Raw genomic sequence first — 25,605 nt, forward strand, 5'->3', positions numbered from 1 at the left:
TCTTTGTTTATTTAATGCCTATATCTTTTTAAACACAAGATTTCTGTGACATTTCCACAAACAGATGACAAGCATCAGTGAACAGCAAAGACATACTATTTGCCTGCAGACTTTCCAAAGTTTACCATGAGCTTCCTAAGGATTTCAGAAGTCTCAGCACAAAACCTCAGGTAAATTTGGAATTTCAAAAAAAGAAAAGATCTTTCTTCCAAACGAAGAAAAGTAATACTCTTCTAACATATCCACTGGCAATGAATTCAAATTAAAGGATAATTAGTCTTATCATCTCCCCTTGTTTTATTATATCACAGTGACCTGTCTTTCTGGATCTTCACAATCTTCTTCAGTTTCCTTTTTGGTTTTGTCTGGCCTCCAAGGTAACCAATGCCTTGCTTCACGGGAATATTCAATATCCAACCAAATATGCCACTTGGGGAGAGTTTTATCCTTTATTTCTTGATCCTCATCCATCTCTTCATCATCCTCATCATCTAAAATCAAACCAAGACACACACACAAAATTATTAAAGAAAAATTAATTCACCAAATCCAAAGGTCAGACACGACACACAATTTAACTACTTTAACAATGTAAACAAATACAGTGTTAATAAAACAGACACAAGACAGAGCTGAGAATTTCCACATTACAGTTCTGGGTTTTGACACCAACTCTGTAAAGAGTGGGAAGTTTCCAAACTTTTAGAAGCTCTGAATCAGTGTCAGCACTCAAACTTTCTCATAGAGGAGAAAACACTGACAGGTTGTGGACCACTTTTATCAATAGCAATTTGCAAGCAACAGCGAAGAGTCAGTCATCTTTTTGTGCAATTTAGGCTCTTCATACCTAGGCATAAAATCTCAAATATGGTCTATGAATACTTGTGTGCATAAAACATTTTGAGAAAAACACTGTATGAAAAAGTAGTACAAAATTAAACACTGCAAAACAAGCTTGGACATATTGTTTTAAAATACCTGGTATTTTCAATATTTTCATTAATGTGGAATTGAAACAACCCATGTAGTTAAACACACACACAAAATGAAGTGCTTAACCATATCCACTTTTACTATAATCTTTCTGGACTATTAAATAAAATTTGCATATTTTTCTTATGACAGCAATATATTAATTCTGTGCAGAACCTGTAGGCTAAAGGAAAGCTTGTAGAGATTTTTCTGACACATTTTTTCTTTCTTGTTGTTGAGGAAAAAATAGCCCTCCAAATTTAATGGTTACCTGCACTACTTTTTTTTTTGTAAGAAAATCAAGCCATTTCTACACCACCTCCACATTCTCAATCCTGACATTTGCCATTAAATAGGTGAAACACTCCCAATCCCAGTTCTTAAATTTCAGGTAAAACAAACAGGTGGTTGCAAGATTTTTACCTTCTATATATTTTTTGTGATCAGCAGCCTCTCCCTTAGTCAACAACTCTATGAAAAACAACAGTATTTCCATGCTCTAACCAAAGTTTGATAAAACCTGGCAGTTTTAATGATCACACTTGATTGTAGATTGCATCTGAACTTTTGGAGTTGACACATAAGGGGAAAAGCACTTGTATGTGCCAAGGCAATTCCATCTTAATCCAAGGACAAGGGAAGCACATGATCATCTTTCAGTTCCTTTGTTTACTAAAAGCAGAGCCAAACTTGCTTCATTAGAGTTGCTGCAGTAGCAGGAACAGCAAAAGCAGAGACAGCTCATCTTTGGTCAGACACATTCCAGTCCCCTGCTTCCCCTCACAATTTATCTGGTTGAGAACTAGTCCTTGGCATGAAGGGAAGTGCTGTAGACCAGAAGACAAGGTGAGACTAAGCAGCAGGGAGGCATTTTCTGCATCACTGCCTACCCAGAAGCACTCCAGGCAGGTGAAAATGGAATTCCTTCATTTTCTGCATCAGAAAGAAAAAGGAAAGGTTTTCCTCCTATTTCTACTATATCTTCGCTTAAGAAACTGAAATCTGATTCTAGAAACAGAATCATTAATCTAGCTATCCTTGAGGCAACTATCATCTAATAATGTAATCCCACCTCATCTACCAATATGATGAAAGGGTCTTAAGGGAAGTAGATTCCTTTCACTTTTGGTGGGTATGAGTGTCCACTAACTACTCACACTTTTAGCCTTTTCAGCATAGAGTGGCAGATATGCCATCCTCTGCCTTAATTCTCATCCTAGGAAGGACAGCAATATTCCATAAACAATACTGTACAACATTCAACACATACTATTCCCTGTAAAGTGTGATACACATTATCTTAACCTCTGTAAATACTTTTAAAAACTTCTACACAAAAACATGAGAAGAAACAGCTTATATCATTCTAATCAAAATGTTTGGGAGAACATACGGACATAAAAATACACATATTGACACACACATACCATCCTTAAGAGCAACCCATCCACCCTTTTCTTGTTGGTGCATCCATGCTTTCCAGCCTCTTGCTCCTTTTTCTCCAATTCGTGGTTCTCCACTATCCCAAAAGGGTTCAAAGAATTCCACCTGTTGTTTCAGGCAGGGGCAGACAAAACAAAACACAGAGAAAAATCATTTTTACTGCTGTACAAACACCACCTGAGTCAACTTAGGTTTTCCAGACCCTACAAGCACCTATCTGGGTGCAATTTTTGTATCTGAAGACTTTTTTAGATGCTGCTTAAGATTCAGCAGGGACAACTGAGTACTTCACTTATGCCTGTGGCACATAAGGACTGTCATCAGCTCTTCTCGTGAACATAAAGATTGTTTTTAAACGTATTAGGCTTTAAAGATAGCAAAATACTTTTGCTGTAATAGCCTAATGTCCTATATGGATCCTTCAAGGATAAAGATCCAAAGTCCCCAAGGCATGGCTTTCAGATCCCAAATCTCCCCTCCTCCCTAACTTCCAAGGGACTATGAAGATTTTGGCTAATGGAATCATAACTGAACCACATACCTATGGTCAAATCAAAATGTTACAGCTGAACATTAATATGACTGGACTAAGGACAAGAGGAAAAGATCAGTAAGGCCTTTCATTTCTCAGATTTCAGGGTGGTCAATAAGGTCAGGGCACTTTCCAGTGAATCAGAAGTCCAGGGTTCTAGTCCTGACTGTCACTGCCTCTATGCAATCAGTCATCTCTAGATTCATCAATTCCTCCCCTGTTTTGCATATCTTTAGCTCTAATGACCATCTCTCTCCGATTACATGGTTCTGCTGAGTACCAACCCTTGGCCTGGACACTGAGATGTGACTGTTAATACAAATATTAACAATAAAATTTACTCTTAAGAAAAATCAAGCATCAACACATCAGAAAGTGCACGGCTTCCAGCAACTGCAAAATCTAATTCTGCTCCTCATGGATTTATTCTTTGCTGCAAGTGAGAAAGTGAACTGTGAAAACAGTACAGAAACAAGTAATTCCAGACTGAGTCATAACGCTTCTGCAAGAGAGCAGAATGTGTGATCAGCTGTAAATCTGGCGTTTTCCTCTTTTCAAAAACTGCACTTTCCAACCAAAACACTGCCCTTGTAAATCAAGGTTCCTTTTCATCCTGCTTTAAGATTTTTTAGATACTACAAATAATCTTGAAGTTTTTCAAATTACTGGAACTATAACTCTGTATATGTGTATCTGTGCAACTATATCAAAGCCCACATGATAGCTATGACTGTACTCTTAACTTTTGGTTCTTTAAGAAGACATCACAATTATTTAACCTTTAAGATTGCTCCGTTTGTGGGTAACAGCACTAACTGAGAGAACAGAAATGGAGTCTCAATTGTGGTTTCTGGGGAGGAAGGTGAGGTAATGGAAGCAAACTCAATTTTTGTTCTCTGTGGTAGCTCAGCTAAGTGGTGGCCCCCCTATCACTCATTAAAAATGAAACAGTTCCCAACAGTTCAGTGGGATGATGCTACTGGCATCTAAATATTATCTTATTTATTATTATTGGGTTGCATGCCCAACATTCTCCTGAGCAAATTAAGAGAAAAAGCATTTTACTACTTTAGCATTTAACATTTAACACAATAAGCTGAACAGAATTACATGGGTTAAATAAAAGGCACTTGAAAGTATGAAGGTGTTCCTAATGTAGGCATCAAATTAATGAAAACACATAACAGAGAACCTAAGAAATTTTTTCAAGAACTGTCTAGAAGAGAAAGAGATTTTAGGTCATATCAGATTTCTCCATCAACAAAACAACAGCATTTCTGGGGAAAAGAAGCAGGGCAAGTGCTAACTAGACACAGACATTGGTCAGCTAGTTCTATTTTTTCCTATTTTTTCTATTTTTTTTCATCTTTAATTAGTAAAAAAGAAGTCATGAAATGACTGGTTATCACACTTGTATTATATACAGCAGAAGTAGCTGTTTGGCCTGCAGTTCCAGAGAACCCAAAAGCATTTTTTCAAGGAAAGCATCACCTTGAAGAATCACTAAGTAAGTTGTTATCCAAAATATTTCCCTATGTCCTCAAAAATTCATCAACATGTTCCTGGTACTGCATTCTCTGTAATAGATAAAGACACACACCCATTTAAATGGAAATTGCTACCTGTCCCCTTGTTGGCAGATCTTTCACACTGTCAGGTTTAAAGAAGGTGAAGTCAATCAGAGCCTGAAACAAAGACACTGCTTTCTCAGAATGGCCAGCCTGTCTCAGAAAGTGGCACTGCTGAATAAATATAGCTGTAAAGAAGACAAAATTTTAGGATGTCAAATTAATTTTGTTGCAAAATATTTTATTACATATACAAAATACATACATGAAGTGCTGTAGTGCATAATTGTTTTGGAACAGTATCAAAATCCAAAACACGGGGAGTAACTAGCACAAATGCCTGTCAAAACCGTCATAGTTGAGTTAACTCTAAAACTGCCACTTTAAATGTACCAAAGAGATGACTTTTTATTCATGCTGGACATGCACTGTCCTTATTGATGAAAAACACAGACAATGGTCCCAACTTCAGTGTATTCAACATCTGTCAGTGGGTCACAGCCCTCTTTGAAGATGCTGGGTGTTATCACAATGCACACAATAGCTGATAACAACAAAAATCCTCTTTGCCTCAGTTTTGCATAAGATAGTTACATTGGTAATATTCTGGTAATATATCATTTTCATTCCAACTGTCACTGCCTTTTTCTTCACCTTAACATAAGACCTGAGTTAAGAGAAGTCCAGTCTTTTGGTCAAGGTGTTACTGCTTAAAAGTAGAGAAGAGCCCTATCCCTTGCTCTTCAACAAATTTTATTTGTAATCACTGCCATACCCCTACTGCATACTGAGCCTCAGTCTCAGCTCAAAAAGGGGAGCAAAGCCCCAGTTTTTCTAGTCATATATTTACAATGAGAGTCTTAAATGAAACAGCTGGAAAATAACAGGTATTATAAACACCTCTATTAGCAGGCAGCTCAAGAACATTTCAGAGATACTTAATCACTCCAAATTACACTCTAGTTTTAACAAAATAGAGGCTGTTCAAAAACCTAATTGCTTTAAATCATAATCTTAATTGGCTTGCAAAAAAACCGCCAAAACCCATAAAGACTTAAATAAGTCACTGACAGTTTTGAAACCAGTTCTTCAAAAACTTTTTTCTTCACTAAATGCACAGGCTTTGGAGGGTTTTAAACAATCAAAATATTTATGTGTCCAGATACACACATGCAACAACATAGTTTAGAATCAACTGCTTCTAAAGATCATGCTATTTTTTAATAAGAAGTAGAAAAGGATTTACTCCTTTCACCTGTATTCAGATGTACATCAGATGTGTGCACATAAAAACTTGAATTCAGCTAGAATATACAAACCAGGCATTTAATCCAATCTTTTTCTGCAAAGGAGACCCCTGGTGGCCTAGTGGTTAGCGTGCAGGACTTTCACTGCTGCGACCACGAGTTCAAATCCCGGTCTCCTGGCCTGATGGAGGTCGTTAGCCCTGTGTGGCCATCCATCTATGAGAAGGACACTCTAAACAAACCTACGTCCTGAGGACCTCACTGCCATTGTCCAAGCTTGCTTGGCCCCGGCAGATGAACCTTAGGATTAAAGGGTGGGCTCAGTTCAGCGCAGGCTGTGTCCCACCTAAAAAATCCATTGCGCAGGCTGGAAAGGTAAAAGACCTTTCCCCAAATCTTCGTTCGCGAAGATGGGCCATTATTTTCTGCAAAGCCAATGATTATTTCCAATAACAAAGATTCAGATTTCTGAAAATATTTAGACAACTAAAACAATTATTAAGTATATAACAGAATCTTCCAAAGTATTTTAACCAATTTAGGCACTGTGTTCAACTGACACCAAAAAAGTTGTCCTTTCCTAGTCTCAAAACTTCAAAGAGATGAACTTTGATTAAAAGACTCTGAATGCAGAGAGTATCTCACCAGGATTTGCTGCCAAACTGGTGCCAAAAATAAATTACAGAGTAAGATTTTCTGCATTATAAAAAAGAAAAAGATATTTAAAGAAATTCAAAGATCAGCATTTTCTTTGTGGTAAAAATTGAAAATAGAATGAATACATACTTAATTCAGTCCATGATCCTAAGACACTTCTGCAGCTGAACTGACTTAAAAGATAAGGATGTTTCTTCCAACCAGTAGGTATAATTTGAAAAATAGGATTCCCTTTACACAGCAAAATTTGAGAATGCTTCATCTTTATCTGATTAACAATTCCTACTAAATTTAAAGTATTATAAATTTTTATCTCAAAATTTATGTAAAAGCTGATCTATCATTTTAAATTCAGTTTTACCTTTCTTAAATTTCATGTTAAAAAAAAAAACCACCCACCTATTTCCAAGTAAATAGCACTGCGTATTGAATTGAACACTAGATGGCACAGTGTGCTGCTATTTAAAATTAGAGCTCTTATACTTTATCCTTAGCAAAGGTCAAAGGTTGAAGACACAAGCCTACTGTACATCTATACTACTACTCCTCATAATTAATTTGCGAAACAATCTATCTTAACGAACAGTCTGCTAATCTTCCTTACTGTCAGTTAAAAATCAGCCCAAGAATTATATAGCTGAGTCGTTAATAAAGAAATCTCAAATCAAGAAGTCTCCCACTGGAATTTTCTCTACTTCAATCATATGAATTCCAAAGGGGAAAAATAAAATACTTGACAGTGTTCATGAACAAATCACTCTAGGCTTAATACAGAACAACAGGACGTTATTTGTGTTTCTGTTCCACTCCTAAAGTTGAGTTCATTTTCATTTTAATCTATCAATGGACGCTGCCAGCAAAAAAGTACTTTGAAAAACATCAATATAATATAAGCTAACTAGTTAAAAGAACTAAAAAAAAAAAATCTCATAGCAGTTGACAAACAGTATTAAATAAAGTCACATATGTTCAAATGTGTGCAGGGAAACAAAATTAAAGAAAAACCTTCCTGTATCCAAAAATAGATTCTGAATAGAACGTTTGCCCTGAGAATCATTTATTATGGTTAGTGTACAAAGTGACTGAAGTGTTGGAAATTAGAGACAGTGGAAGCAATTAGAAGCTATTGGGCTGTATAATATCCACCTGCCAGTACAGGATTTTTCCTTTGCAGCACTTTTTCCAGTGCTTGATCCAAGATGAATCAGTCAAAGACCACATAAGATCTGAACACCTGAAACTAATTTGTAAACCCAGCATCTCAATCTCTAAGTCCAGACTGGACATTGCAAAACAGATAGCATCGTTGCTGAAAGAGTAGTTACAGGACTCAGATAAAAACAGGAGGTCACACATTTAAAAAAAATGGACTCCTTCATCACAGTCTCTTGTACATTGAAAAAAAATTTTAAAAGGAAAAAAAAAGGAAAAAATATTCATGATGACATCAATATTTCGCCCTCCTCAGTGTACTCATTGATTAATAATCACAATGACACTCCAAGGTAGAGAAGCAAAACTGCAACGGGGTAGGATAAGCCATTTAGCTCTAAATAAATTTAAAGACCATGCCAGAACTGAGCATGAACGCATTTCTTCCCTGGATCCACTCCAGCATCCTAACCATCTGACTAATTTTCCTTCCAGGGATAATTATATAATCAAGTGGTAGATATATGCATAGAATAAATACAAAAGACATGTTCACATGGTATTACAGTTTAGAATTCTCCATTTACAAACTGGGGTGATCAAGAAAATTTCACATCAGAGTTGTCATGTTCCTCCTCTTTTCTGGACTAAAGTAATTAGCTGTAAAACTTTTGAACAAGAGATAATTGTTTTTTTTTTTTCACAAGCCACCCTTTCAAAAGCGCATCCCTCAGCTGTTGGCTGTGATTCTCCAGTCCTGACACTGCACTATAAACCACTCAGCACATTAGACTTTACTGGATGTTGTATCATAAACTCTCCTGGGGAAGAAAAAGATCTGCTATATCCATATTTGGCTGGAATATCTCCTTTAATTCTCAGCTAAGAAATCAGGATGCCAGGCATTCTGAAGAGAAGAAAAGCTTCACATAATACATAGGAATGTCTATTCTTAATGTAATTAGCTCCTATGAAGACAATCTGACCATAATATGAAACAGAAAGAACCTTACCCAGCATGGCTTCTTCTGTGCCAGGCAGCAGAGGATGGGATACCATGCTGCCATCCTGTACAGCTGCCAATGTTGTCAAACATTTTCCATAGAGACTATTGATTTTTGAAACAGAAAAGGTAGTGAACTGACTTTGACAGAACAGAAGGTATTTCTTCCACATCTCTGGATTATTGGGATGCAAGAAAATTAGCTTCTGCCATTCTTTGATCAAAGCTGGTGGTTCCCAGAACTCTGTGCAAAGCTTCAGCCTGGCAAGTTTCAGGTCAACATTACTGGGATTACTTTCAATTGCCCTCTCTAATATAGCCAGTTTCTTTTCTAAGATTAACTTGAGTGATTTTCTTCTTACTTCCTGCTCTCCCTTACTGGCATAAGGGCTAGGTCCTCTCATTAATTCATCCTAAAACAAAAAAAAAATCATTACAACATTAGGAAGAATCCTCACTAGAATCACAAGAATACTGACATTTGTGAAGATGAATTAACAATTCATTCTTCATCAACAGAAGATATACAGTCCTAAACAAATGAAATTACAATATAATGTTTATGTATTTATTACTTAAATAAGCAACAAGGTCTATTACAATACATACCTGAAAAGAAACAAATTCCATCCAAGCATTAATATCTCTTGGGTTTTCTCTGACTTTCTTGTTATGTTCTTCCACTTTCGTCATTAGGATGGGGTTCATGTTTATCCCAGGCTCTTGAATTGTTTGCTGTGTATTTACAGACTCATTGTCTGCACTCTTGTGCCCTTTTCCTCGTAGCCACACTGCAGTTGATGGATCATAAATCCCAATTACCTCTTTTGTGTCAGAAGAATCATCAGTTTCTGCTTGGGAAACTGGTATAAAAGCAGGTGGGTCAGATGGACAATCTTTATTGCAAACAAGAATCCCATCTGTGTTCAGCATCTTCACATTGTTCTTTGTAAAGTAGCGCTCAGGTTGAATCTGTACTTGCTTCCTTTTTGATGTAGAACTGTCCCAAGTTATACACTGTTTCTTTGCGTTTATGCCAAGGCAGGACTCTCCTCTCCTTTTATACCTTAGAAGGGAAAATACAATCAAACATATTCTAAAATACACATCAGAAAAAACACCTCCTTCTTGAAAGCAAGCATGGAAGAAATACTTTCATTCAAATTGACCCAAATAACGTATGCATAGACCTTCAGAAGTTTAAGAACCTGGTGACTTTCTGCTTATTTAAGACTTCAGTTTATGAAGTCTTAATATGAAGTCTTAATATGCCAATTTATGCCATCACATTTCTAATATCATAATACGCTTCCTCTGACTTCAACAATATCTGTCACACTCAAGCAGAAGAAAAAACTTTTTTCTTCCTATCATTTTAAGCCAAGTAGAACCTGGAGAAAGAACAACATGCAACATCATTTAGGGCTACTTAGATTAGACTATTTTAAACTGAAAATCAGACACCATTAGTTCAGTCCAGTAACTTCTTTCTATGTCCCTAAGCTCCTGTCCATTTTATATGCAAAAAAGTGGACAAGGGTGTGGAGAGAAAAGAAAGACCACATTCATAAAGGCCACAATAGTCCTATGGATTAAGAAAGGAAAATACCATCTTCAAATATTTCCAAGAACGTCATTTCAGTAGCAGATATAGTGACGTGTAATGCTAAAATAATACTTTTCATCTCAGAAAACAGCTGACAATCCAAAGGTGGTAGAAAATAGAAATTAATTGTAATCAGGCAATTTTATTGCAAAGGTATATAACACTACAAAAATATAACCCATAAATTCTCCTTCTTCCACAAATAATTAGATACATTATTATTTTATGTACAGTAAACAATTTTCGGGAAAATCAGGAAATGTACATAGACAATGCACGGGCCAAGTGTAGTCTCCTTTAGATGGGCTTCTGTGTTAATGCAGGGAAATGTTCTGAAGAGTCATCATAATACCACTAACTCACTAAGGTTGTTGAACGTGCAATTTCATCTATACTAATTTGAAATGTAGCATTGCATAAGACAAACACCTTTTGGTACAATGTCTGGGTGATTGATCTATAAAACTAATCAGTATCTTCATTTCCCTTTCAGACATAGACACAGAACAATAGAGACCAAAAGGGATACCCACCCGACGATCTATAACACAACCTGGGATTCCTGACCTCAAATCGTACCTTTAAATTCGACCCATTCTGCCACCACCAGATGGAAGTTCTACAAATTCACATGTCTGCAGTTTGCTAGACAGACAATGAAAATCACGCACTTTATACCCATTATTTAATGCAATCTTTTGACTTTTAAAGTATTTATGCAACAATCATAGAATGGTTTGGGCTGGAAGGGACCTTAAAGGTCATCGAGTTCCAACCCCATGGACAGGGACACCTTTCACTAGACCAGATTGCTCAAAGCCCCATCCAACCTGGCCTTGAATACTTCCAGGAACGGGGCAACCACAACTTCTCTAAGCAACCTGTTCCAGTGCCTTACCACCCTCACAGTAAAGAATTTCTTCCTAATATCCAATGAAAACCTACTCTCCTTCAGTTTAGAGCCATTACCCCTTGTCCTATCACTACATGCCCTTGTAAAAAGTCCCTCTCCATCTTTCTTGTAGGCCCCTTCACGTGCTGGATGAAGCCTTCTCTTCTCCAGGGTAAACAACCCCCATTCTCTCTCTCAGCCTTTCCTCACAGGAGAAGTGCTCCACCCTCTATAATCAACTTGGTGGCCTCCTCTGGACTTGCTCAAACAGGTCCATGTCCTTCCTATGCTGGGGACCCCAGAGCTGGACGCAGTACTCAGGTGGGGTCTCACCAGAGCAGAGTAGAGGGCAGAATCCCCTCCCTCGACCTGCTGGCCACACTGCTTTTGATGCAGCCCAGGACACGTTTGGCTTTCTGGGCTGTGAGCACACATGGCCAGCTCATGGCCAGCCTCTCATCCACCAGCACCCCCAAGTCCTTCTCAGCAGGGCTGCTCTTGATCTGTTCATCCCCCAGCCTGGATTGATACCAGGGGTTGCCTTGATCCAGGTGCAGCATCTTGCACTTGTGAAATCTCATGACGTTTCTATGGGCCGACTTCCCGAGCTTGGCCAGGTCCCTCTGGATGGCATCTTGTCCTTCAGGAATGTCAACCGCACTGATCAGCTTGGTGTTGTTGGCAAACTTGCTGAAGGTGCACTTGATCTCTCTGTCCATGTCATTGATGAAGACATTAAATAATAGCACTGGTCCCAATACAGATCCCCAAGGGACATCTGACATTGGCCCAAAGGCAAGTCAAATTCTGAAATAAACTATTCAGGTATCTTTTCTCATCTTCTATATCAAAATGTCACAGTCAGACTCAAGTTAATAAATCACAAGATAGTGACACTGTGACAGTTTGAATACCGATAGAAACCAACATTTTGTACCTTGCTATGTCCCCACGATACAAGGATTTGTAGGTCCAGTTTCCAGGGTCGGGTTTCTTGTCTATTCTGAAGGTGTCTGCTGTGAAAGCCTGGACATCATCAAGCCAAATAGAGCGACTGCTGGTAAGATTTGATGTTTTCTTACCTAGACTGTAGAAAAGGAGGACGATATTCTAAGCATTTGTGCACGTATTCAGCATTTACAAAACCCAGGAAACATTACATTTCCGTAGTTCATAATAACTTAATTTACTCAAAGTCATGCTCCGTGATCCACTATCTCACAGTCAGTCCCGTGCTTGGAAAAAACCAATTAGAAATACACTAATCGGACCATCAAACCAAAACACAAACACTCCCTACCCCTCCAAAAACTGAATTACAATTGTGAAAAAAAAACAGATTTAACCAATCAATCCAATCAATTGCCTGGCAAACTGTAACCCAAAAGTTATATATTACTACTTCTAAAATTTACTTTTGTCTTAGTAAGATGTGACAATTAAGAGAAAGAGGACAATCTGTAAGAGGATTAATTACACTGATTAGCTGTAATTCTATCCATGCATTTGATAAAACAGTGTGCATCAAAGAGGTTTCTGGATTACAGTTATACAAATGAACTTAAGTGGAAATTGCCACCTGCCTCTGAGCTGTAGACAACTATGAACTTCCAATATAAATTCATGGTACAAATACAGGAGTTTTAGAGTCTTGACATGTTTTCTAAAATTTCACAAGACCTTTCACATTCAGAGCAATTTTGTGGTTCAGATTTCAAAACCAGTCTCTTGAAAATTTAAATTCTCTCAGCATCAATAATTTATGGAAAGAAGTAAAAATAGACACCATGAAAGAACTTCAACACTTTCACTTAGGCAAAGCACGGGCTGGTTGGCCCAATCTAGCAAACAGTTTATGAACCAGGCCCAGGCAGCTCTCCAGCAAAAACGAGTGATGGGACAGAGCAGAATGGTTTTAGCAACCAAATGATTTTTACTGTCCTTCCTGACAGTCAACCTGAGCCACCCCGAGCCAACAAGAGAGCTCTCATAAAGGAGGAGGCTAGTGTGGCTAGAGATGTCAGACAATACCTGCAGTACCACTGCCTCTCTTCCACAGGGAAACAATGTTACAAGCCCTGGGCACAGACACACGCCTACAAGCCTGTGCGTTTAGCTCCTTGTTCATCTGCCTTGAGAAAAGTAGTAACTTGGGGGAAAGTCAAAGTCTACCTGGACTACACCCAGTTGTAACAACAATTCTTCAATATCATCAAATCCTCACTCTATCCCTGGGAGTAGCTGCAATGCTGTGAATTAGAGCCAGAGCTGCTGATGCCAAAGAAAACACAGGAAGTAGGCAAATAGAGAGAGGTAAAATGGCTGCTCAAGCTAGCAAACATGACAAGAGCCAGGGAAAGGTGACTTACACAGCCAACTGGATAGCGACACTTTGAAATGCTTTGAAAACCCAACAGCCTGAGAAAAGCACAGCCAGGTATGCCCAACCCAGATACTCAGTGCATTCACAGAACCTCTTTCACTGCTCAAAGATCATGATAGTCACTACATACCTACATCTCCACTAACTATGCAGGACTTTAGAGCACCTGGAATTAACAAAGTAGACCTAATAAAACAATTTCAATACCCTTATAGCAGGAAGTATGGAGCACACAGAGTAATAAATGCCTGCATGTAAAAGAAATGTTAAATCATACAACAAACTTTGTCTTAACATCAAAAAAAGGAAACGTTAATTCTATGGAGAGGAAGTTATATTACAAGGCAAACCCAACCATACATTAAGAGTTCTGCACTAATTAAGCATGTTTAATGTAATCCCACTCCAAACTCTCCCAAAAGAAGATCCATGAAAGGAAACAAGATGCTTACAAAAACTAAACATACGCCTCTACACATCTTTAAAAATGTATTTCATTACCACCATATCATGCTTTGATCTGCACAACAGTACTGCACTGAATATTTTCATCACAGTTTTTCAATATGATTAAACAAGTGGTTCTAAATCTATTTTCATTGCTCTGAATACAGGCTTAGTCATATGCAGCTTAGAAAAAAATGGTCAACTAGAGTTAAGAATTTCAGTTGAAGGGACAAGCACAGGAACCCAATGAATTTCCATCTTGCACGGTGTTAATAAATAGATATATACATACTTTGCTGCTGCTTCCTTTTCATCATTTCTACCACTTCCTTTGTTCTTGATGTGCTTACTGTCCACGTCCGATTCACTGCTACTGGAGTCCCCTTTGGTTTTCCTTTTTGTCTTCTTATAGTGGTGATGCTTTTTCTTTTTTTTTTTCCTTTTCTTACTTCCCTGTTTCAAACTCTCATCTGTATCACTTTCTCCTGACAACTCAGATCTTGAAGAAGTCCTGCTGGGAAAAAAAGTACATACATCTATATATACCTATATATCCAAGTAGTAAAACTGTTAAGAAACAGCACCATAAGAAAGTTCAGAACCTTTTGCCCCTTACCTTTACTATCCCTGTATTTTTTTAGAAAGTAGCAGTAACACATACAATGAAAGTGATATAAATCGATATTAAATAACAACTATATTTTTCAGCTGCTGGAATTACTGACAACCAGTCTTAACATTTTAATTGTCAAGGCATTTTGATGTGTGATCTGTATAAACATCCACCTATTAACACTGCCAAATTAAAGAAGATGACTGAGCTGATAAAATTTCCTAACTTCACTAAACAACTTAGGTTAAGCTAAAAGACTGAGAAATTTTTCAAGGTGACCTGTTTCTTTATGACTTATCTAAGAAATATCAAAAACACACTTTTAAAATCACTTCCAGATTAGAAATCCAAATCTGACCAATCAAGGTACAATTTTTTATGATTACTGAACTAATGTTATCATATAATATTATAACACTATATGCAACAGACAACTGACTGAAAGATCACAAAAAAGGACAGTTTTCACAAAACACAGGTATACCACTATACATACCACATACACTCCCATACTTAATAATCAAATGAATAATGGAGGTCTTCTCTATTCCTTAATTAAAGCACAACCTCTTTTTAAACTTTTTTTTCTGCAATCTTCCAATGAAGGAAAGGAGTGACGAGCCTCAGTATTCCTAATATATCAATAAAAGAAACTGCAGCATTTCAGAAGTAAGGCATCTCAAGTAACAGCCTTTACACAATTTTTTTAAAGGACACTAAGAAAAAAGCAGCCATAGAAGACCCTGTAGCAGGCCTTTAAAACAAACACACACACGCTCCTGCAAAAAAAAACCCAAAACAAATCCCCCTAAAACAATCAACTAGGTTGGAGCAATTAGTTTTTATGGAACTGAGATAAAACTGATTAGTTTTTATTAAACCAAGTACCCTAGCAATAGGCAAAAAAATAAAAAATTCCTCAGTACATTATTTTTTGACAAAGTCTTTTTCAAAGATAAAATTAATATGGTGGATTTATTATGTCATTCTATCTGAATGGTAATTTGCAAAATCCTTAGTTTTATGACATTAAAGTCCTGACAAGATTTGAAGAAATATATGCAGAATATAGGACTGTTAAAAAGAACACTGATTGCATTTCAATCACACATTATATGTAAATGCAAGAATACATATACAAAAAGATGTATTCAGCTGTGCTTGGGATTATATTCTCTACCATGACCACCAACAGTCATTGTAACACGGGAGCTTGTATCAAATTAAAAGTGACTAAGGTTTTGAACCTGACAATTACAAGTTGATTCCATTTATTATTAAGTGCTAGTTACAGTGTAGATAAGCCAAGTATAACAACTAGTCTAGTGAATGTATTAAAACTAGTTCTTCAGCACATGTGGTTGCTTAAAGACCATTTTTGTAAAGCCACTTCAGTGATCAGCATGTTCTACAGCCACACAACTTGATACATGTAGTATTTCATCAGTTCACATCTTCAATTGTTTTTTAAAAACTAAAAAACTCAACTCTGAAATGGCTGATTTCTCTGGTTTCCACAAAGAAATCACGAAGATGATGCTTAATCTTTACATTATTTCAAAGGTCACTTAGGACATTCAAAAGCTAATGAAGAATCATGACTGCTTGGTTCCCTTTCCATTCCGAAATAACAATGATTTAAATGCAGCTCTGAGAAAAAGAAAATTGGAATGTAATTGCGTAAGTACAATTTCTCATTATTTTAAGTTAAAGGACATGGAAGCATTACTCATACTTTTATACATGACTCAGTTCAGGCCTTTTTAAATACTGAACAGTAGAATGAAAAGCAGCTTTTAGCTCCTGATTTTGTTCTCATATAACAGAAGATAAGCAGGACAAAAGAAAGAGGCTATTTTAAAATACACTGAAGTACAGTCTACCTTTTTAGTGGTGATTTTTCAGGAATGAGATTGGCAACTTCTGTAGTGCGCTGGTGCAGTAATAGTGCATCTTCTGTAGAGAAGCTCGGGTTACTCAGCCAGTCTAATTCTGCAGATAAAGAAAAGGTAAAGATCAATACAAATTAGCTTGCTACACTTTTTTTAAATTGGGGTTTAATATAGTCAGCAGACAGCTCAATTCACAGCAAATGTCACTAAGTCATGTGTGATAACTGAGCATATTGGAAAGCAGCTCATGAAATTTCCATTTAGTATATTTTATATACAGCTCTACACTTTAAAAAATAATCTGTCCAATATTAATTTTCATAATTTAAAAATTCAAGCTTTACTTATTTATATACTGTATAAATTTATGTTATGTATAATAAGACTGTCTACTGTATAATATATTTAATACTACATGTTACTTATAATATACATTACTTTTAATATACTATATACAATGTAATATAGAAATATTTACATACTTAAAGAGTGAAATTAAAGAAACTACAGAAAAGCATAATTAAATGAAAGGTGCAGTTAATGAATGCAATAAAATTTATACAAACTAACAAAAGTGTACTTTACCTATAGTACAGGAAATATTCTCAACATGATTTTATTGATAGGAACATCCATCACTGATAAGAATACTCATGTGTTTTATATAAGGTCAAACTAGGTCAATTCTATAACTACTGAAATACCATTAGACTTCTCACTAGTGTGAATTTTATGCTAATCTTGATATATTAGTCAGCATTAAGCATTCTGCATCTAGACCTCAGCCATTTCAGTCATCGGGTAAGATCAGATACTGACAGGAAGCGGAGGGGGAATTTTTTGTCATAATTCTACTAGTATTACAAGTTTTACAACAATTTTCAAAGATGTCATTTCTAGAAGTCTTTTAAGTATGTGAAATTTTCTAACACGTTAAACAACAAAAGTTATTTCACTTAAGTACAGAATTTAACAGCAACCTCTCCAGTGCCAGACTACTGGAGGTAACAACAAAAGGAACAAATTTGGTCTCCCTGCCTCTTCTCTATGCTCTTTACGATCACTTTTGTCTCAGTGTTCTTCCTGTCACACTCTTGTCTTTGTGCTCTTGACTACACTGACCTCTACTCCTTAAACAGTATGAACACATTGTCTGCCAAACCTTATATCTCTCCTTCTCCTAAAGTATTTCTTTCAGAAATAGCTCTTCATACCAAAATTCTTTCTTCTGTCTCATGTCCCTGAATTGTTGTGCACAAAAGGATTTAAAACAGAAAAGGCTGCAAAACAGTTTGTTAACCTAAGTTAAACTCATGAAGAAGTACATTCAGTAAAGCAAAGCTCCAGTTTGTGTTTCCCAAGAGACTGCCCCTGTTACCAAAGGCCCCATGGGGAGAGTCACCTTCCCTGGCTCATCTTGAACCTCCACTTCTGTGCACAGGAGAACCTAAAATTCATGGACTGTCAGGACCAAAACACACTTCCCATGACTACCCCAACCAATAGGCTGCAGAACACCACCATGCACCATTTCCCAGATCACCAAAACATAGGATGGAGACTGAAAAATAAAAATTCATAAATAAATATCCATACTATTGTGACTTTCTGCCTGCCAACCAGAATCACCAAACCTAAGGCAAACACACTACCACACTTTGTTGCAAATCAACATGGCAATTTTTTTCCCCTTTCAGGAAAATACTTAAGATATGTGAATGTAAAATTAGAATAAAAATTGAAACCTCAAAACTGCAAACTTGCTTGCTTATTTAAAATATGATAAAAATCTACTATTTAATTTCAGTTAATCCACCCTGGCACAAACACCTTTTTTTTTTATGATTTTAAAACTGTACATCTACCACAAAGCATCCTTCCAAAACCATGGCAAGCTTAAAAGAGAAAGATTTATGCTGGATAATATCCAAGCAACATTTCACTTGTCTATCAAAATAATTATTCCCTCTGCTGGGGAACAAAGTGTCATGCAACAATAAGTTAATTTCTTATTTCAAGACTGTAAGAGATATATTAAGAAGTAACTTAAAATCAGAATTACTTCTTAGAAGAATCATATTTAGCATTTTCCATGAAATACCAAAATGTTTCTCATGGACAAATCTGTAACCATTACACACGAAAACTACACAGGAGTTACATAAGTTCATACACCTGATAACTGCATAAGCAAATTAGAGGTGTTATTCACTATGTATGTCATGCAGTATACTGGGTGCCACTTCATACATGAGATTTTTGAGATATATTTATTAAATGTCATATTGATTTGAAAAATTATCTTCCTTACATTAAATTATTTCTGCTAATTTTGGTAATGCAGACAAGGTGTACAGGAACATTGGACCAAACTACAACCCTACAAGGTTTTTCCACTGGTCACACTCTGGTCTTTACTAAACACAGTCAAATTCAGAGAAAGTACAATGGTTGAGAGTACTCCAGATTTCAGTAAATGCCACTAATCTGTGCAAAAAACCTTTTTTTAATTTATTTACAGAAATAAAAGACAAATTTAATTCCCTTAAAAAAAAAATCCATCTTTGTTTTGATTTGCATTCTACTACGCAGACGGACCTAACGAAGCAGAAAAATGTACTGGCTGGCAGAGTCTCTGGTGTAAAGGTGTATCACATAACCACACAAAACTGTAACTTATTAGCTAGATAGACCGCCTTAAAACTATTATATCTGTTTCAAATATATACAAAACTTATCTAATCTGTCTTTGGCCAGATCTCTGATAACTTACTTTCAGGCACAAAAATATTCTCCATAGCCTTTGAGTTTCTCTTCTTTTTCATAAAATGTAATATGTAATAAATAATTTACTAGTATTGTTTTTCGACAGAAATAAATTTATTGTAAGCTAGTTCTATATTGAGGAAGAGAGAGATACTGAGGAAGTAGGCTGGCAGACAGATGCACAGCAAGCATGCAAGAGATCCATTTCCATATGAAATTTGCCTCAGATACAGCAAAACATTAACTACTAGAAACAAACTTCCAAGATGTCATTTTCACTTAATTTTACCTGAAAGAACCTATTATTCCCTTACAGATGTGAAGTCACTTACTAACTTGGTGCAATATGATTACAACAGTTAGCACAAGCAGAATAAGGTTTGGGGGTTCTTATATTTTAAATTATTGTTTTAGGGCCTCCAAGGTCCTAAACTCATCTGAAGAAATGGAGTGATAAACATTAATCCCCTGCCTGTGCCTGTGGCTTGGTTCTATGTGAGCCGATAAGATCAAACTGAATCTTTAAAGCATTGAAGAATCACACTGCAAGAACCAACCCTTGTAGCACAGTCAATGCACCTCTGTGGATACAGCAGGGAAATGTTCCAAATTCTCCAAGTACAGCATTTCCTGAACAATTTAATTGAACTGACCTAATACTTGGACAAAACTGAACAATTTTTTCCATTATACACTATTCAAGTCCAAACAGCTTGTAAATAATCTCAAGTGAATCAATTAGCTGGATACAAGCATTTCAAACATCACAATACGTTCCAAATTCCAAAATGCTATCTCTTCAGTTCTTTGCTTTTTTTCTTGTGGAATGTCTAAATAGTTTATCATTTTTGCAGACCGGATTTATGTTCTTAAACATAAACAATAAAAACATATAAAAGACCTATTTTGTGATATGTTCTATTCTACCACCCACATTTATGAGCACAACAGTAGCAGCAATCCAATGGCATTCTTTTTATACCCTCTTAAGCAAAAAAAAAAAAATTAAAAATTTACAGTGCATGTCTACAGACACCATTTTTAAGAGTCATACAAAGCCTTTTGTTGTCTCTCAGGATCCTGAAAATCTGCTTTCAGCAAAAATCACTGCATTGCCTGACCTACAGCATATTTCAGACTGCAAGTAATGGTGCACACAATGCCTACTAATGTCAGCAAGGTTAATTATTACCACTGCTCTCCTCATGGCTACTGATAAATCTGCAATTTAGCTTCTATCAGAAACTAATTAAGCTTGACAACATACTCGTAAGAAACCACATACAAATCACAGCACTCTGGAGGCTGCTTCAACTCAGCAATCAGGCAGGACAGGTAGTGTAAGCAACACTTGTGTTTCAGGTGGCACTTGTACTTTAGAAATGGTTTAGGAAGGTTTGTAAGAGCATGAGACAGAGGTGGTTGGCACAATGAAACATGGCCAACATATTCATATTATTACTTCAACTTTTACAATAAAGCTATGAAGCAGTCCTAAATGTCTGCTAAAGGTACGTCAGTTTTGCATAACATGTTAAAATCAATATACTCTGGGATTTCAGTGTTATGACAGACTGTGGCTTCACATCAGCTCTGAGCAAAGAGAACCATCTATCAGACAGACACCAAAGTTGTCTGTCAAGTTCTCATGTTCTCATAAGCTGAATGTGTGAAATTTGATATATGCCACCATAAATGTGGTTCTGAGTTAATACTTAATTTTTATAACTTACACTAAAACGTCATTGTCAACTGCAAAGTAAAATATTGACTAAAACATAAACCAAACAAATTTTATCAATAATTCTTACACAAAAAAATTCCAGTATACCAAAATGTAACTCATAAACAATGCTAACAACTCAAATCTGGATTCAAAAGTCAGTCTTACATCTTTTTCTGTATAATTTGATCTTCCAGACAGGTGGCCTGCAGTGACACAGACTACATGTAACAAACCTAAAGGCTAAATTCCATGTTTTAAAATATAAACAAGGTCTTATTACCAGAGAATTTTTCTGTACCTCTGCCTGGCACAGCAGCTCCTCTATTCCTAGAAGATGCAATTTGGGATCTTATTATGTCCACTACTCCCTACACCAAGTGTCATTACCAGAAAGGTTCCTAAACGTGGCTAGAAGACCCCTGTACTGGGAGACCGAATATGAACAACGGTAAATACCATGAAGTGGTAATGCAGAACGGGTTAGAACAAGAAGTTAACCCCAGCCTGAACTGCTAAAAGTGTCAAAACCTCATCATACAGGCTGGACCAAATATACAAGAAATTTAGCCTAATTAAAGAATTCTCTTCGTGTTGTCCAGAGAACGGGCAGATTTCAAGGGTGATGGAAGCTGGCAAGCAAAACGCTTAGTTCGAATCCTCTCCGAATAGAATTAATAAACCTAGTAACCACTTCACTGCTTGGCAATACACCAGAAAGGGTTCTTTACTTATTTAATAAAAGTGTAACTTGCTAGACAGCAACCGTAACAATCAAAATGAGACACTCGTTATCATCTGACTTGTGAGACTGTCGCAAAAAATGTCGCCTACAATAGGCAAGGAACTCACAAAACACTTTTTACGTTATCCAAAGATAGTGGTTAAAAAAAACCAAAAAACACCAACAAACCCAACCAAAAAAAACAACAAATCAAAAGCCCCTGTGCCACGCTCCGCAGCCTCCGGGGGCGATGGACACAGGCTGACGGGCCCAGGCCCGGCGGCAGCACCGCCTCCATAGCGGGGGCGGAGCGCGGGCCAGCACGAAGGCCGGAGCGGGCCCGGCGGCGTGCGCCGAGGGCCGCTGGAGGGCTGTTAGGGGAAAGAGGGTTCTCCCAGGACTTTACCTTTCCTGGAGCCCTCGGTGCTGCCGGCGGGGGGGTCCTCGGGCTGGACGGCCCCGGCGAAGGCCGGGAACAGCGCCATGTCTGGGCCGGCCGCCGCCACCGCCCACCCCGACTGCTCAGCGCCAAGATGGCGCCGCGGCGCAGAGCGCGCTGGGACCTGTAGTTCTTCCGCCCGGCTCCAAAATGGCGGCGAGGCCGCATTGCTGAGAGGAGGTGGGCTGGATATTAGGATTGCTGCAGGCGTTCTGCCTTCTGCAGGCCTCCGGTATTTTGCGCCCGCTGCCGCCGTCACTGTGGCACTGGAGGAGGGAACTGCTCGGGGAAGAGGAGGGATTGGGTTTCTAGAGTCAGCCGTTCCTTCCCACAACTCCCGTCCCTCATGGAGTTCACTGGGATGGGACACCTCGGGACTGGAATGCTCGCTCGGTTGTGTAAAGGATAATGCTCTAAGAGGCGTGCATGCTTTCTGATGGTGGCCACTGTGTGCCTGGACGCTCGTGTATCCAGATAACCTGGATCAACACCGACAGGGAGAGCAGAGGGGAGAAATAGCCTCCTGCCGCCGGACCTTAATCGGTCTCCTAACCGGGTGGTCACCCATGGTGTCTGAGCGCGCCCATGGGCCTGCCCTCCACAAAGGAACTGGAAAAATAATTGTTTATGCTTTTACACTTTGCACTTTCTTGGGCAGGATGTTCCATTTTTAAATATGTATTGTCTGAAACAGTGTTTTCTTTTTGTCTCAAGCCCAGTGCCTGATTCTTGCACTGTGAGGAAAAAATAAGCACCCTATTCACTTTTCTGCAAAATTTTATAGAATGTTAATATACTTCAGTATTCTCCTTTCTGGACTGAAAAGTTCACCTTTTTTCTTTGTATATTAAAGCTACTCCATGAGAGTCTCCTTGTTGAATTTCCCTAATTTTTCTAATTCCTACACTAATACTACTGCATGACCAGAATTTCATGTAATGATTAAACTACGTGTACAATGGGATTAGGGATTATATGGAATTATGATGATTGGTTTGTTTTGTGTTCCTTTTCCAATACCTTCTGATCATTCCTGAGCTACAGTGTCTGTCAAGAACCCATTCCTGTGTAACAAAATAGTTAAATACTGTTTATAGATATTATGATTTGCTTCCCTATACAGACCACTTTGCATTTACCAAACTGATTTTTTTGGGTCATTTTATAATTTATTTCTGAAATACTTCAGTGACCTTTCTCAGATTTCCAGTTGATTGCTGTGAATACTTCTGCACCATTTACAGACTTTGTCAACACTATATTTGCTGCTGTTTGCAGCCTTTTTGTAGATGTTGGTGACTTCATCCTTTAGAAAACTATAAAACTATTTCTTAATCCTTATTTCCTACCTTTAGTTTATTCTTAGTCCATAAATGCTATTCATCAACAGTAGAGAAGAATATAAGTACAGAGAGAAGAGGATTCAGAACAAAATAGTGATCATGGACACTGGTAGTCTGGAAGTCATCAAAAGTTGGCCTGATTGCCAACTTGGAAAGTTTGGCTTTAAAAGTACACTCACATACTGGTGTGCAGCCAAGCTTTAGTTCAAGTCTGTTAACTATGAAGTTTTGTAGTAGGACAATAGACTGTGGAAAATGTAGTATGTAACATATAGAAATATGTATCTACCTAGAACAGATACAGAAGATAGGAAAGAAATCTAAAAGAAGCGCATTACTAACTTGTAACCAAATTCTGAAGAGAAAATTTAAAAAAAAATTACCTTGCCACATACAATTTTTAAACTTTTTCCTGCAAAGAGAAAACCTATGTAATTATGCAACCTGAACAAGCAGTTGTCTTTCTGTCTGCGTGGCATAATTTCCCCAGGTGGTTTTAGAACTTGTGACCAATTTCAACCAAATTTAACAGAAGGTTACAGGTTATTACATTCCTGCAAATCAGATCAAAACAGGTGGTGATGCAGAGCAGGATTTTCAGTGGGAGCAAAACTGTGTGCATGCACATTGGGAGTCTGACCTACTGGGAAAGTTGAGTCAGAACTCTCCTGTTCATGGAAATATTTGTTATAATCTTATTTGGATAGTTACTGGAATCCGTAAATGTGTTTATTCTGTATACCTCAGCAATGGGGAAACTACCACCTATCTACAGAAAAATAATTATTTCCCTATTCTCTTACAAATGAGACCCTTTCAAAGCTATTGATGCTCTAGGTGCAAGATAAACTAAAAGGATTTAATAACAAAAGCATTCAATTTATTTGCTGAATATCATGATTCACATTGTCTCTCAGCTGCTCACAGTGATGGCAGCTAATGGCTTCTCAACAAACAGAATACAGAAAAGGTGCTTTTTGAGACTAAAGCAAATGACCAAAGGGTTTCTAAGAATCTTCAGTACAGATTTATGCCCTGCATCCCTGAAAATTAGACACCCAATTATGGATAAAGAGAAGGATGAATTAACAAAGGGTGTTATTGCTGCATACATATATTACTGTGACATTAAGAAAACCCCCACCATATTTAACACTACCACATATTTGCAAGCAATATTTCCCATTATCACAAGTTAAACTTGTGTGAATGTTGCTTTTGGGTTACTGCATTTATTTGCACAATAGTTCCTATTTAACATTAGTAGAAATGCACCACCTTTGGCTCTCCTGAACAGCCCTTAGGGGATGGACTCACAGGCTTCCACTTCTGTGCTCCACCAGCCTCTTCAAACCTCATTGATATACCTAGTGCTGCCAGCATTATGTGATGATGCACTTGTATCATGATTAGAATGCTTATGCAGCTTACTCAATAAGAAAATATGTGGCTTTAATACAATGTATTTAGCATGTTCCAAGAGTGAAACTGGATGAATGTAAAAGGAGGGGACTATAGCAGTATCTCCCTGCAGTGAGACCTATGGAGTACAACAGGGTTTCCAATAACACAGGTTCCTGTTCAAATGGTGTGCCAAGTTTCCAGCCTTCCTCTACCTTTTCCCATCACCTCCTCAGGTTTCCTTCACTAAGAAATCCTTTTGTCTATGCCAGTGCTGGTCAGATGTATTAAGATCTACTCTGTAATTTTACCAAAGGCTAATTTTTTATTGAGACCCACTTGGCAGGCAGAAATGCAAGACTGGTTTCAGCTCGGCCAGGAGTGGCACGTGGCCACCAGGCTGTAACCTCAGCACCATCCCATGGCCAGCCTTGTCAGGAGAACAGCACAGAAGAAATTATCTCCTGCAGGAGCACTGCATATTCAGGACTTCAATAGTGCTTGATGAGCACCTGTAGCTATTTTATTTCCTCTTTCTACCCTGCTGACAGGGCGCTGTGTGAGCTGGCTGCTCCTGGGGGGCCAGGAGCTGTGGGAGCCAGGACAGGAGCTCCCCAGTCAGGAGCAGGGAACTGGGAGCACCAGGGGCAGCCCTAGCCCTGGAATCAGGCACAGTCCTGGGGAGAGGGGCCCAGCCGGGCAGGGCACGTGGCTGGGAAGCGCAGGGCTGAAGGGAGCTGGAGATTGGCTCTGCTCCCTTTCCCTTCAAAGCTGCTGTTATGTTTCCCACCCCTTCACCCTT

At 37.8% G+C, this 25,605-nt stretch overlaps 1 protein-coding gene across 2 annotated transcripts in view; it reads right to left on the reverse strand.

Moving 5' to 3' along the window:
* The window catches only part of NRDE2 (NRDE-2, necessary for RNA interference, domain containing), a 32,031-nt gene extending 9,883 nt beyond the window's left edge, over window positions 1-22,148 (reverse strand). Inside the window, exons 1-9 of one of the 2 annotated variants that reach the window (XM_027673353.1) lie at window positions 22,027-22,148; window positions 16,399-16,507; window positions 14,195-14,413; window positions 12,010-12,159; window positions 9,184-9,640; window positions 8,585-8,987; window positions 4,570-4,703; window positions 2,400-2,520; window positions 316-491 (exon numbers count right to left, since the gene is read on the reverse strand). In XM_027673353.1, coding sequence (XP_027529154.1) covers window positions 316-491; window positions 2,400-2,520; window positions 4,570-4,703; window positions 8,585-8,987; window positions 9,184-9,640; window positions 12,010-12,159; window positions 14,195-14,413; window positions 16,399-16,507; window positions 22,027-22,105 — 1,848 coding nt within the window. In that variant the 5' untranslated portion in view covers window positions 22,106-22,148. Of the gene's footprint in view, window positions 1-315; window positions 492-2,399; window positions 2,521-4,569; window positions 4,704-8,584; window positions 8,988-9,183; window positions 9,641-12,009; window positions 12,160-14,194; window positions 14,417-16,398; window positions 16,508-22,026 lie in introns of both variants that reach the window. The other variant, XM_027673346.1, reaches the window with a different exon arrangement.
* Window positions 22,149-25,605: the final 3,457 nt, after the last annotated feature.

Source organism: Neopelma chrysocephalum, unplaced genomic scaffold (assembly GCF_003984885.1).
Source record: "Neopelma chrysocephalum unplaced genomic scaffold, ASM398488v2 Primary Assembly neopelma1_24, whole genome shotgun sequence".
NCBI classification, from domain to species: Eukaryota; Metazoa; Chordata; class Aves; order Passeriformes; family Pipridae; genus Neopelma; species Neopelma chrysocephalum.